This window comes from Myotis daubentonii, chromosome 2 (assembly GCF_963259705.1).
Source record: "Myotis daubentonii chromosome 2, mMyoDau2.1, whole genome shotgun sequence".
Classification (NCBI taxonomy): Eukaryota; Metazoa; Chordata; class Mammalia; order Chiroptera; family Vespertilionidae; genus Myotis; species Myotis daubentonii.
Genome location: NC_081841.1, coordinates 108708828 through 108725931, shown reverse-complemented (window position 1 = coordinate 108725931; position 17104 = coordinate 108708828). Strand labels below are relative to the sequence as shown.

At 44.1% G+C, this 17104-nt stretch overlaps 1 protein-coding gene across 2 annotated transcripts in view; it reads left to right on the top strand.

Moving 5' to 3' along the window:
- The window catches only part of CRYL1 (crystallin lambda 1), a 164589-nt gene that overhangs the window by 121775 nt on the left and 25710 nt on the right, over positions 1-17104 (top strand). For both annotated transcript variants that reach the window (XM_059684182.1, XM_059684183.1), the window contains one exon: positions 1973-2167. In XM_059684182.1, coding sequence (XP_059540165.1) covers positions 1973-2167 — 195 coding nt within the window. The remainder of the gene's footprint in view (positions 1-1972; positions 2168-17104) is intronic.

The following is a 17104-nucleotide window of genomic DNA, read 5'->3' as shown; positions in this document are numbered from 1 at the left end:
GAGCTAAGTGTATAGCAGAGGGAATAGGTTTTTTGAGAGATGTAAATATAACTGAGAGGACTTTTGCCACTGATGGAAAATGGGTGAGGTAAGGGACAGGCAGGGACCAAGGATGCTTCTGGTTGTACTAGTTGAGTGTCCTTGTCAAGACGGGGAGCTAGGAAGAGGAGAGGTGTTGGGGTGGAGAGCCATGAGTTTAATTTATGGCAGGATGTGATATGTCTGAGGGAAAGTATCCAGTGCACAATTTAAATGTGTGTCTGGTGTGGGAGGTGCGCTCTGGTGAGGTCTCAGCATCTTTTTTTTTAAAAAAATAAATTTTATTGATTTTTTACAGAGAGGAAGGGAGAGAGATAGAGAGTTAGAAACATCGATGAGAGAGAAACATCGACCAGCTGCCTCCTGCACACCTCCTACTGGGGATGTGCCTGCAACCCAGGTACATGCCCTTGACCAGAATCGAACCCGGGACCTTTCAGTCCGCAGGCCGACGCTCTATCCACTGAGCCAAACCGGTTCCGGCAGTCTCAGCATCTTGATGGCACTAATGCCCTAGGAGCTGACAAGCCCTCCGGGAGAGTCTGGACACAGAGGGAGTCTAAGGGTGCAGCCTGGAACACCGTCACTCAGAGAGAGCACTGGCAGGAGCAGAGCCTGCGAGGGGGACAGAGACAGGGAACTAGCAAGTTTTCGTGAAGATGCTTATTAACTGTTCGTCTCCATCTGTGTTTGCTACATGAAGCTTAGAACACCGAAGAGACCCTGAGCCCAGCATCCCTGCTATACAGTGAGATAAATTTCATCTGATACAGACACTGTTCCAGTTGCTATAATTCTGATTTTTAAAAAGGCCAGAGGTGAAATGTTTTTTATAAGAATTCAATGATTGAGGCAGGAGATAGTGATTCAAGTGAGGCATTGATTTATAATTTATTTTGAAAACAGGTGCCATCATCTCATACTTTTTAAGAGGGCTGAGCAAGTGTGACCAGGGCAGGCTGGGAGCAGAAACCAAGGAAGTACAGCTGTATTTGCTCTAGCCACCTCTTCTATGCAGTGTCCTAGGAGAAATACATTTTCTTTTCCTTTTCTGTTGGAGTCATTTTAAAATGGATACTTCTTGTAGTTATTTGGTAACATGAGGTCCTACCAATTTTCACCTATGTATAAAAGAAAAACCACCTACAAGCAGCACCTGGGAAAGTTTACTGCAGCACGTGAGGTGTCGGGTTGTGTTAAGTGGTGCTGTCTGTGGACATCTGATAATTTTCTCTGGGAATCTTCAAGAATGGTTCCTCAAAGTCAACCAAGAAAATCAGAGCCAAATATTTCAGCGTTGGGCTGGACAAGCATTTCCATCAGGACCTGCTCCTGATGACCGGCCCTCCTGTCCTAGACTTTGAACCCAGGTCAAGGCTGCAGGGGGAAGGGGGGCGGAGGGGATGGTTCTGGGGCTGTGCAATTTAAAGGTGAGGTTCGACTGGGGAGATTGGTGTCTGAGACTCAACATGGGCAAGTTAAGGAAACGCCAAGTTTTGGGAAGATGCTGTCAGTCATTTCTAATGGACACAGAATTGGAGGACCAACGGTGACTGTCCTGGGAAGAGGTGGCTGGGGTCGGTGTGAAGTCCGCACACCTGGTAGCAGTAAAATCCCCTAGAGGTCAGGGGTTTGGGAATAGCTGTAATGTATAGGATGGTGGTATGAACCTCCAAATTTTAACTCTTATGTTGGACATGATTCTTTAGACAAAACCATGTAATCCGGTGCTGGAGTTCCTTCTTTTTCTCTCTCCTTTGTGAATTAATACTCTGTTTTTTGAGTTAGCTGTCATTGGGAGCTGAATCCAGGGTTCCTTTCCAGAGAGGAATCTGCCCATCTGACCATCCGACAAAGGCAGCGAACAGGGTCTGCAGAATGATGCCCAAACTCTGGAGCTGCCTGTTGACTGTCTTCACTCCTGTCTCATAAGGTGAATCCCCCGTATTATGTCCCTCTGGTGGAGCTGGTCCCCCACCCGGAAACAGCCCCTGCGACAGTGGACAGGACCCACACCCTGATGCAGAAGATCGGACAGTCCCCGGTCAGGGTCCTGAGGGAGGTCGATGGATTTGTCCTGAATCGCCTGCAGTATGCGGTCATCAGCGAGGCCTGGAGGCTGGTGCAGGTACGCAGGCTGCAGTGGCCAGTGGGGACAATAGTAGGGACAGTCTGAGGGAGGGTGGTGGAGGGGATGAGCGAGAGGGGAATTGGGGGTGGTTGCTAGCCAAGAGGGGAAGCAGAGTGGAAACAGCTTCTTGGGGGAAGTGGCTGCAGGGAGTCAGCGTTCAGGGCTTCTCGCTGTTTCTGGAGCCTGTCAGCTGTTTTCTCAGGTGCAGTGAAAAGGCAACAAGGATAAACCTTCATTGTGTCAAAGATGCTGTTACATGGAGTCATTTGACGTAGGACAGGATGATAGACTGCTGCTCCTACGTGTCATTGCCGCATAATTGTCTCCGGGTGACATGCTGCATTTCCCATGGACTCAGGCTACTCGCCCCCAGTGTTATCTTTTAGGAGGAAAAAAATTGCATTTTGAGTACAGTCCACATGTGTCCTCTAAACAAACCCAATTTATTTCAAGAGCTTGAGAAGAAGCAATTATAATCTTTACACTTGTTAGTAACAGGCTTGTCTTATGTAGAAAAAGAACATTATTTTTTCACAATTAACCTCATCCTCTAATGAAAGGATTTTGCATGTCACCTAAGAAGTGGCCTCCCTGCACACACTCCCAACCACATTTGTATGGGGACATGGTGCCCCAGGACTCAAAGTGCAGGATGGGTTTGTGCTCAGGTGGGTGACAGCGCTGCCACCTGCACTGGGCCCACAGCTCCTGTCTGAGCCTTCTGCAGGCCTGTGGGTCCCAGCCTGGGACAGGGACAAAGACTCCACTCCCGCAGGTCCCAATGCAGGATGCAGTGGCCCTTCTGCCTCCCTGTTTGTTATTTGGGCACAGCTCTGGAAGTTCCTCATTGACCTCACTGCCCAGTGCATTTGCCACACAACAACTGCAACTCTGTGTTCTCACTGCTTGAATCTACTTAGTGGTCTTATATCTGCAAGACAGTGCTGTGGTTCCCACCATCAAGTTTGCAGTTTTAATTTCTTAGCAATTGCAGAATGTCTTTGAATTTCATTTTGTGGTAAGATATTTGAAAGAAACACTGAACTAAAAACACCCCTTTGGAGAGCTATTTAAAATATTTCCACTTGTCTAAAGTAGGGGAACAATATAATAGATACAAGAAAAACTCAACATGACAGTAAAACATGGCAAGAGCCACAGAGGATTCTGTTGTCCCCTTCACTGGTTGGAGAATTGGGACGGTGGACTTATTTGTCTGCTTTGTCTGTTTTTTGTTTTTGTTTTTTTATTTATTTTCTTTATTGATTAAGGTATTACATATGTGTCCTAAACTCCCCCTTACCTTCCCCCACCCCCAACTCATGCCCTCACCCCCCTGGTATCTGTATCCATTGGTCAGGCTTATATGCATGCATACAAGTCCTTTGGTTGATCTCTCCCCTTTACCGCCACCCTTCCCCACCTTCCCTCTGAGGTTTGACGGTCTGATAGATGCTTCTCTGTCTCTGGATCTGTTTTTGTTCATCAGTTTATGTTGTTCATTATATTCCACAAATGAGTGAGATCATGTGATATTTATCTTTCTCTGACTGGCTTATTTCACTTAGCATAATGCTCTCCAGGTCCATCCATGCTTTTACAAATGGTAGGAATTCCTTCCTTTTTACAGCAGCATAGAATTCCATTTTGTAGATGTACCACAGTGTGTGTGTTTTTTTTAATTTTTATTGTTCAGATTATTACAGATGTTCCTCTTTTTCCCCCCCATAGCTCCCCTCCACCTGGTTCCCACCCCACCTTAGGCCCTCGCCCTCCCACTATGGTCTGATCTCTTCCCTTACTTCCCACACCCACTTTCCCCTGAGAATTGTCAGTCTGCTCCATTTCCATTCCCTGATTCTATTCCATTCACCAATTTGTTCTGTTCATCAGATTTTTTATTCATTTGATTTTTAGATTCACTTGATAGATATGTATTTGTTGCCACCTTGTTGTTCATAATTTTTTATCTTTACCTTTTTCTTCTTCCTCTTCTTAAAGTATGCTCTTCAGCATTTCATATACTACTGGTTTGGTGGTGATGAACTCCTTTAGCTTTTTCCTATCTGTGAAGCTCTTTATCTGACCTTCAATTCTAAATGATAGCTTTGCTGGGTAGAGTAATCTTGGTTATAGGTTTTTGCTTTTCATCACTGAATCTTTCTTGCCACTCCATTCTGGCCTGCATAGTTTCTGTTGAGAAATCAGCTGACAGTCATATGGGCACTCCCTTGTAGGTAACTAACTGTTTTTCTGTTGCTGCTTTTAAGAGTCTCTCTTTGTCTTTTGCCCTTGGCATTTTAATTATGATGTGTCTTGGTGTGGTCCTCTTTGGATTCCTCTTGTTTGGGGTTCTCTGCGCTTCCTGGACTTGTAAGTCTATTTCTTTCACCAGGTGGGGGAAGTTTTCTGTCATTATTTCTTCAAATAGGTTTTCAATATCTTGCCCTCTCTCTTCTTCTGGCACCCCCATAATTCTGATGTTGGTATGCTTGAAGTTGTCCCAGAGGCTCCTTACACTATCTTCATATTTTTGGATTCTTTTTTCTTTTTGCTTTTCTGGTTGGGAATTTTTTGCTTCCTTGTACTTCAAATCTTTGACTTGATTCTTGGGATCCTCTAGTCTACTGTTGAATCTCTGTATATTATTCTTTATTTCAGTCAGTGTATGCTTAATTTCTGACTGGTCCTTTTCCATTATTTTATTTATTTATTTTTTTTTTGGCATTCTCACTAAGATCCTTGAAGTTCTCACTAAGTTCCTCGGAGGTTTCTAGAAGATTCTTGAGTAACCTTATAACTGTGGTTTTGAACTCTATAGCTAGTATTTTGCTTTCATCCATTTCTTTCATTTGTGACATGTTTCTTTGTCTCTGCATTTTGGCTGCTTCCCTGTGTTTGTTTCTATGTATTGGGTAGCTGCTAAATCTCCTTGAGTTAATAGAGTGGCCTCTGTGGTAGGTGTCCTATAGGGCCCAGTGGCTCAGCCTCCCTGATCACCTGCAGTGGACACTCTTGGTGCACCCCTTTGTGGGCTGTGTGCACAGTCTTGTTGTAGTTAAGACTTGATTGCTGTTGGAATCACTGGGAGGAATTGACCTCCAGGCCAATTGGCTGTGAGGCCCAGCTGTGTCTACAATGGAAGAGCTGCTGTGAAGGAGACACCCTTCTGGGGCAAGACTTGCTTCAATGGGGCTTTGGTGAATCACTGTGTCTGCCCCTTGAGTGTGTCTCTTATGGATGTGAAGAGTTGTAATCCGGTATGGTCTCACACTGACCACTGGGTCCACTGGCTCTTGAATCTCCAAGGAGGTGCAAAGTTAGCCACTGCCTGGGGCCACCCAGCAGGAGCTATAGAGAGATCTGCAGATTCCTCCTCTTTTTACGGGGTTTGGAAGTGCCCAGAGGAGGCCCAGCTGTGTATCAAGGCAGGCTTCTGCTGCTGCTGTTTCCTGTTTGACAGGTTTTAGGCTGAGAAAGGACAGCCATTCATATGCAAAAGCTGCTGTGCACAGCTTGGGTGGGGTTGTTAATGGGGTGGGGTGGGGTCTCAGGGAATCTCCTGGGTGGAGCAAACAGCATTGGCTGCCAGTCAGCCCTGCACCTGAGAGGTCCCAGTACAGGAAAAATGACAGCTGCGAGCACCTCCGTCTGAAAGAAAGCCGCCCTCCCGTTCCTGTCCTAATGTCAGACAGTCCAGTTTCTCCCCCTATGTGTCTGGGTCCCCCAGAGTCTCGTCTGGAACTGGAGTTCAGAGCAAGCGGGTGCTTATATCTCCCTCTCGATTAAAAAAGCAGTGCACCCGGCCCGTTCCACGCCTCCGCACCTCCTACCAGTCTCAGTGTGCCTTCTTCTTTACCTCTCGTTGTAGAACTTCCACTCAGCTTTCCTGTGGTTCTAGATGATAGTTGTCTGTTTTTTAGTTGTAATTTTGATGTGGTTTTGAGAGGCAGCAAGTACAGGTGTTTACCTATGCCACCATCTTGAAATCTCCTCCTATCACAGTTTTTTAATCCACTCATCTGCTGATGGGCATTTAGGCTGTTTCCAAATCTTAGGTATTGTAAATTGTGCTGCTGTGAACTTAGGGGTGCATATATCCTTTCTGATTGGTGTTTCTAGTTTCTTGGGATATATTCCTAGAAGTGGGATCACTGGCTCAAATAGTTCCATTTTAGTTTTTTGAGGAAACTCCATACTGTTCTCCACAGTGGCTGCACCAGTCTGCATTCCCACCGGCAGTGCACAAGGGTTCCTTTTTCCCCGCATCCTCGCCAGCACTTGTCATTTGTTGATTTGTTCTTCTTGCCTCATTTTACCCACCTTTCTTTCAACTGTCCTGTCTCCAGGGGCTAATGGCAGACAGAGTGTGGTCTGCTGGGTTTTGGGGATGATATACCTTCTGAGAAAGGGAATCCTGCATGTGTCTCTACAATGGCTGCTGTGAAATTCACATGCCTAGAGTCCCCATAGGAACCGAGTACTGAGATCCAGCAGGATACAGTGTGAATGTGACAAAATGAGAAGCTATAGAAATGAGATTAAGAAAGTGTAAATAGAACTCAAAGAATTGCCTTCAGTGGAAGTCTCAGAGGTAATTTACTTAAAAAAATTAAATTGAGCCCTAGCTGGGTAGCTCAGTTGGTGGGAATGTCCTCCCATACACCAAAAGGTTGCGGGTTTGATTCCTGATTTGGGGTGCATACAGGAGGCAACCTGATGTTTCTCTCTCTCCCTCTCCCTCCCTTCCTCCCTTCCTTCCTCTCTCTCTAAAATCAAGCAAAAATCCTCGGGTGAGGATTAAAATAAATTTTTTAAAAATAAAGTTGATTGCCTGGCCAGTGTGGCTCAGTGGTTGAGTGTTGACCTATGAACCAGGAGGCCACGGTTCAATTCCATGTGAGGGCACATGCCCGAGCTGTGGGCTCGATTCCCAGTGGGCGTGCTCTCTCTCTCTCTCCCTTCCGCTCTGAAATCATATTTTAAAAAAATAAAGTTGATCTATAGACAGTGAGAATGAAGGCAGGTGTAGAAACAGCAGGTCTCTCTGTCCAGGTTGGGGTGAGGGTGGAACCGAAGAGATGTGGGCCATCCCTAAGCTCTGCCGGGAAGACTTATTAGTACACTGATAGTGAAGTGTCTCTCTTGTGGCAGTCAGGGCTCCAGGGGAAGGAGTATGGAGGGAGGGTGGGGCTTCCTGCGTTGTGCCTGCTTTTACTATCACTGCTTAAGGGCAGTTGCTTCTTTGGCTTCCCAGATATGGAAGGGCCACTAGCACAGGGGCGTGCACCTGTTCCCAAAGTAGTTGCTTCCAAGGGCAAAGAAGCTGTAGGTCTCACTCCATCAGAGCAGGACTCCTCCTTTTGAGCATGTGGGCACCTCTGGGTTCTGTACCCCAGAAGAGATATCACCCCCACCTCACTCTCCCTGGGAAGAGTGGATCAGTATTTCTGCTTATTAGGGAGGCTGGTTTAAGGATTCTTGACTTTATTGCATGAATTTCTTGGAAGAAAACCATTGCTTCTTGGGGGTCTGTTTCCACTTCAGGTACTGAGAGTCAGGAAAGGTAAGAATGCCTCCTTAGAGCTGCCCCTTCATCTTTTTTTTTTTTTTAATATATTTTATTGATTTTTTACAGAGAGGATGGGAGAGGGATAGAGAGTTAGAAACATTGATGAGAGAGGAACATCGATCAGCTGCCTCCTGCACACTCCCTACTGGGTATGTGCCCGCAACCAAGGTATATGCCCTTACTGGAATCGAACCTGGGACCCTTGAGTCTGCAGGCCGACGCTCTATCCACTGAGCCAAACTGGTTAGGGCTGCCCCTTCATCTTTGTATATCTGTACATGTGCATCGAGTCAGCCAGGGCTGGGCTTAGATGACACTCCTTTGACTCACAATTTCAGAGCCAGTTAAACTTGATTAGATTTAGGATGTTCCAAGTTAATCTCAAAACATTTAAGGTCAGCTTTATTGTACAAAGGAGCTGAATCTGGGAAGTTTTACAGTAAAAACTGAAGATTTAAAAATATATTTTAAGTTAAAAAGATCAAAAGACCTTGCAGAGTTTATCTTTCCATGACATGCTCTTTCTGGGGTGAGTTTCATGTGTGGATACAAGACCCTGAGGCTCAGCCTGGATGTGGTAAGCAGAGTGAGCTGAGATGAGCAGGAGTTGCCCTATTGAAAGACTCACATAGGTGCTTCTGGTTCATGACTTTCTGGATTCACAAAGCATGTTGAAATTTGGCAGAACCATTTCTTTGACCCCAGACAGGGCTGGTGGAAGTCTCAGAGATAATTCACTTAAATAAATTAAATTATCTTATTATCCTAATTCCACAGCCTGGGTGGAAAGGTACAATGTGACTTGATTCTAGAGCTCAAAGAGGTCTTGTGTGGATAGGGGTCTGTGTGCTTCTGTCCTGACTTTTCAGGTGATGGTCAGCAATGGATCAAGGAATGCCGTTCCATTGGCTGTGTAAATAGTTCTGCACAAACCTAATCCAACCATGGATTTCCAAGGGCCCCACCCCCACATGGGGGTATGAGCTGGAGTGGGACAGCCAGGGGCCTGGCCCAAATGATGGCCTACATTCCCACCCAGCCCTGGTAGTGTCCTGATATGGGTGGCAGAGGATCAAGGAAGCTGCTTTGCCACTTGCTAACTCTGTTGATGTGGAGGACACTTTTGAAACTGGACAATCAATGGGTCCACACTGCCTCTCACTACTTGAGCCAATTAAGCAGAGACAGGGTTGAATCATATATGAGCATTTATTCCAATACTGCCGGCAATATGGGAGAACAGTAGGTCATCCACAAAAATCTGCTCTCTACCCCACCATAAGCCAGCTGCTTATATTGGGTAGAAGGACACAGATTACATGGGAAATAGGCAAAAGGGTGTGCCAAATGGGCAGTTTACAGGTAATGCAGGCTGGAGATTTGCAGAGGCCTTTGGATATGCAAAGGCCAGTGGGCGGGGGGGAGCGGGGAGGGGGTGTCAAAGGGTGGCCAGGCTTCAAAGGATTGGCGATATGCAAAGGGCTGGCAGCTCTGGTTTCTGGGACAAGGCTATTAATCTTTCCATGATAATAGGCAGCTCCTGGATGGGGAGGATGGGCTGCATTTCCAGGTGAGCTCCCAGGTCCCACATGCAACTGCCAGCCAAGTTAGAATGTGCCTTCTTTAATCAGAAAAAATAATCATGGTTAACAGAGCATGATTAATATTTCTTACCATTATAGCTGGTCCCCAATGTTCTATTTCTGCCGCTATCACTTTGATTGACATTCCCATGTTGGACAGCCTTGTGTGCCTGGAATAAATCTCACTTGGTTTTGGTGTGTCATTCTTTTTAGACTTTGCTGGATTTAATTTGCTTATGTTGAGAATTTTTTGCATCCAAGTTCAGAAGAGATACTGGTCTATAGTTTTCTTTCTTTTTTTACTATCTTTGTTTTACTTTGATATCAAGGTAACACTATGCAGAAACACAGAGGTATGTTTCTGTGCCTGCATTTGTAAGTGGAGATAACAATGGACCTAGGTAGGATATGATGAGGATTGGGCAAGGATATATATATATGTTTAAGTATGAGAACATGCCTGGTATATTGTACAGTTTAGTAAATATTATGGATTATCATGATAATATCAATAATGACAATGTGTTCTGAGTCCTTAAAAATAATTTTTGTGTGAAACAGCTGTCACCTGTGAGTTAGCGCTGAGCTGAAATGCTCATATCCTAGCTATACCCGTGAGGTCTGGGACTTGTGGGTGGCAGCGTGGGCCTGGGAGCTTTTTGGAAATGCAGCATCTCAAGTCCCACCCTGGACCGGCAGAATCATAGTCTGCACCTTAACAAGCTCCCCAGGAGGTTCGTGTGCACATTAAAGTTGGAGAAGTCCTGGCTCACTGCCCAGGAAGACCTTGGCCTCAAAATCTCCATGTATTATATTTCATCTGTTCTAAGATAAAACTTTTTTTTTTTTTTTACATTTCAACATCTTTATTGGCAGCATTTTTCCTCCTTAATGGAACATTAAATACTAATTTAACTTTCAACTAATGGAGTCTTAATTTCAATGAGGTACCGTATATTCTACCATCTTTTATTTGTCTTTTCTTCTTCCATGTTTTTCTGTTTCTGTATGTCTCTTGTTTCTGACTCCCTTTATCTCTGACTCAGGCCTATAATAGATAAACCTGCAGTGCTAACCAGCTTTTTTCTGTTCTGTGGAAAGGTTCTCACAGTGGCAACATCTCTGTACTTGCAAGAAGAGTCATGTAGATGGTGGGCTGGAATGTAAAGGGGAGTTAAGCCAGGGGAGTGGTCACTTTAGAGCAATGATTTTCAGTCCTAGTTTTATGACACTGAATACCTCTGGTTATTCCCAAAAGACGTGAACATTGATTTTAAAAAAAGATCTTATTCACTTTTGAATAAAACAAACACATCAGAACAAATGAATGTGAGTCTGTCACAGTCCAGAGGATATAAGTTTCTGGTCCAAACCTGAGCTGGCCTCCCCACACACTCAACACCAGCCACCCTCATCTAGCCTTTTGTTTCCGGAACAGGGATGCAAATTGTGGTCAGGTTTCCTCTTAGTCATGGGCCTGTGTGAACAAAAGTAGGTCCCTTCTGGGTATGAGGAAAAAGGGCAGTCTCCTTGTAATGAGAGGCTCCTCCTCCTGCTGCAGGGCGGGGGTGGGGGGGTGAGTGGGGGTGGGGTCAAGTGCACTAGTATCTTGTGTTTTTTGGCTAGGGAACGAGCAGCCTGCACATTAGGAATTGTTACCATTAAGTTAAAATGTGCAGCGAGCTCCCTTATGGAGAGGTGGTGACACAGGGGGCTTGATTGATTGGTGAACATATTTTAGGGGGGGAAGATGACCTAAAATTGTAAATTTACCACCATCCCTACCTCTTACACATGCAGAGGTCATGCAGAGGTAGGTGGTCTTTGGTTCTTCTCTCCTTTCATAAACCAGGATTAGCCTCGGTCCATTTCTCCAATTTTCATTAATCCCCAGGATGTTTCCTTCTCACATATCTCCGACAATATACTGCCGCTATGGCCTGACCTTTCCTGACAGTCGGGGGAGGCCCTATTATTCCCTGATGTCATTTTTCCTTAAATATCACCCTGAGCAGGTGCCCTGTGACCCAGTAAATACATTACCTGCGAATTACTCGGACTTCTACTCTTGAAAGAAAAACAGTTCAAAATGGGACAATGAGGATGAAAAGAAGAAAATAGAGCAGCTCAGTGACTTATTTCACAGATTTTGGGACTAAGGAGGCAGCAGTTGTCCTGTGACTTCAGAGTCTCAACAAGAGAAAGCATGTTCAAGCAGTCTGTTACTAACAGGCAGCTGGAAGGTGGGGCTGTGGTAGTTTTTCTTTGGAGAGAGATGTTAGAGACACTATGCACTGCTTCAGGGTATGGCTATCCCGGAATGTGTCCAGGAGGAAAAAGCTGAGGCTTGAGTAGAATATTACCATACAGAGAGTGGCAACGTCTCTGTACTTGCAAGAAGAGTCATGTAGATGGTGGGCTGGAATGTAAAGGGGAGTTAAAGAAGCCAAGAGAGAAGCAAGCTCTTTCCCTCCACACCACACCCTTAGCTGTAGGAGTTTCTACATGTTATGGATTTTAAAATTTAAATGTAAGAGTTTAGGATTTTAATTCTATTAAAGAAATAATGTACATAGTGTCAGAGTGAATCACCTGTGGTTATAAAAGACTAGCTTGCAGCAGCCTTGCCCACTGAGCTCTGGGAATCTCTGAGCACCTTCCCTTACTCTGCCCTGAGCCTCACATCCTAGAAATGAGCCACCTCTGTTTCCCTGTTGCATTCTGGGCTTGGGCCTCCCTTCGGGATCAACCTGGGCAGCTCTCCCTGCTTCACACAGGGCTCTGCAGGAAGGCAGTTGGTTCCTCTCACTTCTGGTCCCACAGCAGGTCCTAATGTGGTCTCAACTTGGGTCCTGCTGCACCCTTGCCTGCCCCGTGGTCTGTGGCTCCTTCTATTTTTGTCTCTTTTTATTTTTTGTTTCTTTGTTTTTCTTTTATTAATTTTGTTGCTATTTGTTTTTGTGTGGTTCCTTCTTTTGTGTTCTTCTGCTCAAGTTCAGATACAGTGGATAAGGAGTCTTGCAACTCCCAATCTCCACTTGCCCTTTCTCACATCCAGGACACAGCTCCGACCACTGGACAAGGGTCAGTTAAGTAGAGGCCAACCATAGGCAATGTAGAGTCAGCCATCTGGTTGGGAAAACCCAATAAATGGGACTCCAGGTATGAGACCATGCATGGGATGTGGGGCTAAGGAAGAGCAGGACTCTTTCAAGAAGGATGGTGGCTTAAGGAGGTGCACACAGCATACTGACTTCCCTCCAGGACAGTCAGTGAGGATGTGGACACTGCAGAAACCTTCTCTCTGGAAACTTGTTTTCTGCCTGGGAATCATCCATTAATTAGAACTCCTTCTAGTTCTAATAGCTAGTGTCTTTAAGAAGTAGACCATTTTTATAATTGTATTTATTAGTTTATGGGAGGTAACTTTCTGAGTAGCCCAATTGGCGAGCAACATAACCCTATTGATAGGAGAGATCTTGCTGACTTATTATTTTAGAGACATCTCTAGCCCCATTAATAGACAAGCATAATGAAAACATCAAACACATACTTAATTAAAAATAAAACAAGGATTCGAGAAAAATGGCGGCCAAATAGGCAGATGTGTATGCATGTTGTCCCGGAGCCAGACTGGAAATACAACTAAATCGGAGAACATCCACCTGGAATTAACAAATTAGGCACAGCTGAGGAGACAACCTACAACAAGGAAGGGCAGAAAATGCCTGGAGACCAGTAGGAAGGGTGGCAAGGGCACGGAAGGGGTGGCCAGCCAGCAGGCAGAGAGGGAGAGGAGGAAGCTGTGTTACTGGAGCAGCAGTTCCCTCAGGAAAATTGAAGCCTGGCCCAGGCTGAGCACCAAAATTGCATCCTTTGGCGGCAGGCATAACATCCAACTGTGAAAAGGAAAAGCTGCAGAGCTGCTAGCTGCCAGGGACTCTAGACCCAAGACCACAGCCTTGAAAGGCTGTGCCATGATGGGAAAGTAGTGCGGTGCTGGTGGAAGAGAAAGCTGCGGTTTTGTTGTTGTTTTTGTTTTGTCTTTGTTTTTATTCTCTAAACCCAGAACATAGGACTTTTCCATTGCAATCACTCACCCGAGGCTTTGGTCCAGGGTGGGAGGCACGGACTTGAATGTCTGAGGAGGGGAAGCAGGGCAGGGGGGTGTGGCCAGGGGTCCTGCATTGGGGCGTTCGTAGGCTTCCATACCTAAGCGGCATTTCTTCCCAGAGGAGCCTTCCCCACCCAGTAGCCTCAGCCTGCCACACCCTGCATTTTGAGCTTTACAGAGTAAACAAAGGCAGAGACCAAGCTTACGTGTCTGAATATTCTCAGGAGCCCTCAGTGACTGGATTGGAAAAAGGGCTGTCTACCCTGATATTCTGGGAACCAGACTGATAAAAACTCCAGGTTTCCAACTAACCCCATTGGTCTCCATACAAGGATCTCTGTCCAACCAAGGGCAGAGTAATATTTTGGGCCATTCACGGAGGAGTAGCTCTGGGTCAGGGAAAAACACCCATCTTGTTCCCTCAAAGTGAAACAGCACCAACTCCACCTAAAGCCCTGTCAGAAACAAACTCTTGAGTGATTAAGATTGACAGCTGGCAGACAGGCAAAGAGGGCAGATTAGCCCCGCCTGCTTGCAGCCAAGGCCTGTGGAGACAGACAAGCACAGGACCAGGTTGATCTCTTGGAGCTTCAAGCAGGGTGCTAAAAGCCAAAAGGCAGTGTACGAGAATGATGAGCACCCAAGCACCTAACAGGAAGCCCAGAATTAGCAGACAGAACAGAAGAGTGGGGTCCTAAACCAGATCCCATGGGGCATTAAAATTTCATTGAAGTGAACACTACTTCACTTTTTATTTCTTTATATTTATTTTATAAAAAATTTTTATTTATATATTTTGTAATTTTTTGCACCTTTTTCTTCCTTTCTTCTTCTTCTTTTTTTATCCTTCCATTTAGTGTTTCTCTTTACTTTCTTTTTCTCCCCTTTTAAAAATTGATCTTCTTTATCTGCTGTATTGATGTGTTATTATTCATCTCTGTTGGTTTATTTATATACCTAATTCCCTATTCCCTGCTCCTACTCCATTTCCCTTTCTCTTATTACTCATTTTCTCTCTTCTCTTGCTCTTTTCTTCTCCTAATTTTTTTAACTTCTTTCATTTCCTAAATTTAGACCTATCTGCTCTTTCCTCTATTCGCCTCTTCAAAATAAATATTTTCTTATTTAATTATTTTTTTCTTCTTGTCTTCTCATTTCTTCTCTCCCTCTTCTATCCTAAACTGTGGTCCTTCCCCTATGCCTACAATTCCTTAACCTTATTTTCTTTAAGCTCTGCATCCATAGATTCTGCCCTGCCCACTTTTTCTGTGTGTGTGCTTTTTGTTTTATTTGTTTTCTTATTGTGTTTTCTCCCCATGTTCTTTTTCCCCTCACTGTCATTCTTGCTTTTCTTTATCTTTTCTAATTCTCTTTTCTCCTGTGGTCACTTTTGTTGAGATTATAGGTGTCTGTGTACATTTGTGTTCTGTTCCTTCTGTGTCATGTCTCATTGTGTTGTATTCTGTGCTATTTAGTCAGCACCTCCACAGCGGTTGACTTGGCTAGGTAGGTAGTGAGCCACATAATCAGACACACTGAGAGGAGACTCCATCCACGAATGAGACAATAACATTCAAGACCCACCTACATCAGAAGAACCCAAATATCTCAGATAGGGGGCCTCCCTGGAACACCCAGCCCAGGAGACCTGCACCACTGGGTCCCACAAAACATCTACCCATCTTGTTCCCTCAAAGTGAAACAGCACCAACTCCACCTAAAGCCCTGTCAGAAACAAACTCTTGAGTGATTAAGATTGACAGCTGGCAGACAGGCAAAGAGGGCAGATTGGCCCCGCCTGCTTGCAGCCAATGCCTGTGGAGACAGACAAGCACAGGACCAGGTTGATCTCTTGGAGCTTCAAGCAGGGTGCTAAAAGCCAAAAGACAGTGACCAATTTAAAAAATCGGGGTGGCATAGCAGTTTGATCTAATACATAGAAACAATTACTAAAGAACAGCAAAAATAGGGAGACAAAACAACAATCCCAAAGTGAAAGAAAAGGAGGAATCACCAGAAAAAGAACTAAGTGAAATGGAGGCAAGCAGTTTGTCAGAGAAAGAATTCAAAGTAATGGTTATTCTCAAATGTCTGGATGAGAAATTCACCAACATATGTAAGAATCAAGAGGCAATGAAGAATGACATAACTGTAATAAAGAACACATGGAAGGTTTCAACTAGAAGAAGCTGAATCAGCAAGTTAGAAGACAAGGCAGAAAAAAAACACCCAAGCAGAATAGTAACTGGAAAAACATTAAAAAGCAGAAGAGTACAAGGGAGCTTTGGGACAACATGAAATGAAACAACATTGCATAATAGGGGTGCCAAAAGGAGAGGAAGCTGAGCAAGAAATAGAAAACTTGTTTGAAGAAGTAATGGCAGAAAACTTCCCTGATTAGGGGAAGAAAAAAGTCACACAAGTCCAAGAAGCACAGAGAGTCTCAAACAAGATGAACCCAAAAAGAACGACACCAAGAGACATTTTAATTAATTGACAAACGTCAACAACAAAGTAAAAATCTTAAAGGCTGCCAGAAAGAGACAGAAAGTTACCTATAAGGGACCTCCCATTAGACTATCAACTGATTTCCCAACAGGAACACATCAGGCCAGAAGGGAATGGAGTGAAGTATACAAAATGATCAAAGCAAGGGACTGAATCCAAAAATACCCTATCGAGCAAGGCTATATCACAGACAAAAAAAAAAAAAAATGGCTAAGGGAGTTTATTACTAATAAGCCAGCAATGCAAGAAATGCTAACAGAACTGTTATAAAAAGAAGAAATAGAAAGGAAAAAAGGAACACAGGCATAAAGAATTAAAATGGCAACAAACAAGAACCTATCTGTAATAACCTTAAACATAAATGGGTTAAATGCTCCAATCAAAAGACATAGGGCAGCCAAATGGATAAGAAAACATGACCCATATGTATGTGCCATCTACAAGAGACCCACCTCAGAACAAAGGACTCACACAGACAGAAATTGAAGGGATGGGAAAAAATTTTTCAGGCAAATGAAAATGAAAAAAACAAACAACTGGGGTAGCAATACTTATATCTGACAAAATAGATCTCAAATTGAAGGTCATAACAAGAGATAATAAAGGCCACTTCATAATACTACAAGGATTGATACAACAAGAGGATATAACTCTGATGAACATATATGCACCCAATACAGGAGCACCAAATATATAAAAGACTTCCAGAGGATAGCAAGAGAGAGATCGACAAAAATACAGTCATACTAGGGGACTTTAATACCCTGTGGAGATCACTGGATAAATCTTCTAGACAAAAAAACAACAAAGAAACAGCAAGCCTAAACGATTCACTAGATCAGATGGAACTAATTGACATCTTCAGAACATTTCATCCCAAAGCTACAGAATATACGTTCTTCTCAAGTGCACATGGGACATTTTCAAAGATAGACTACATGTTAGGACACAGATTAAGTCTCTTCAAATTCCAGAAGATTGAAATCATGTCAATCATCTTCTCAGATTACAATGACATAAAATTAGAAATAACTACAATAAAAACAATAAAAAATTGGAAGCTAAATAGATGCTGTTAAATAATGATTGGGTTACCAAAGAGATCAAAGAAGAAATAAAAACATTCTGGAAACAAATTACAATGAAGACACAACAAT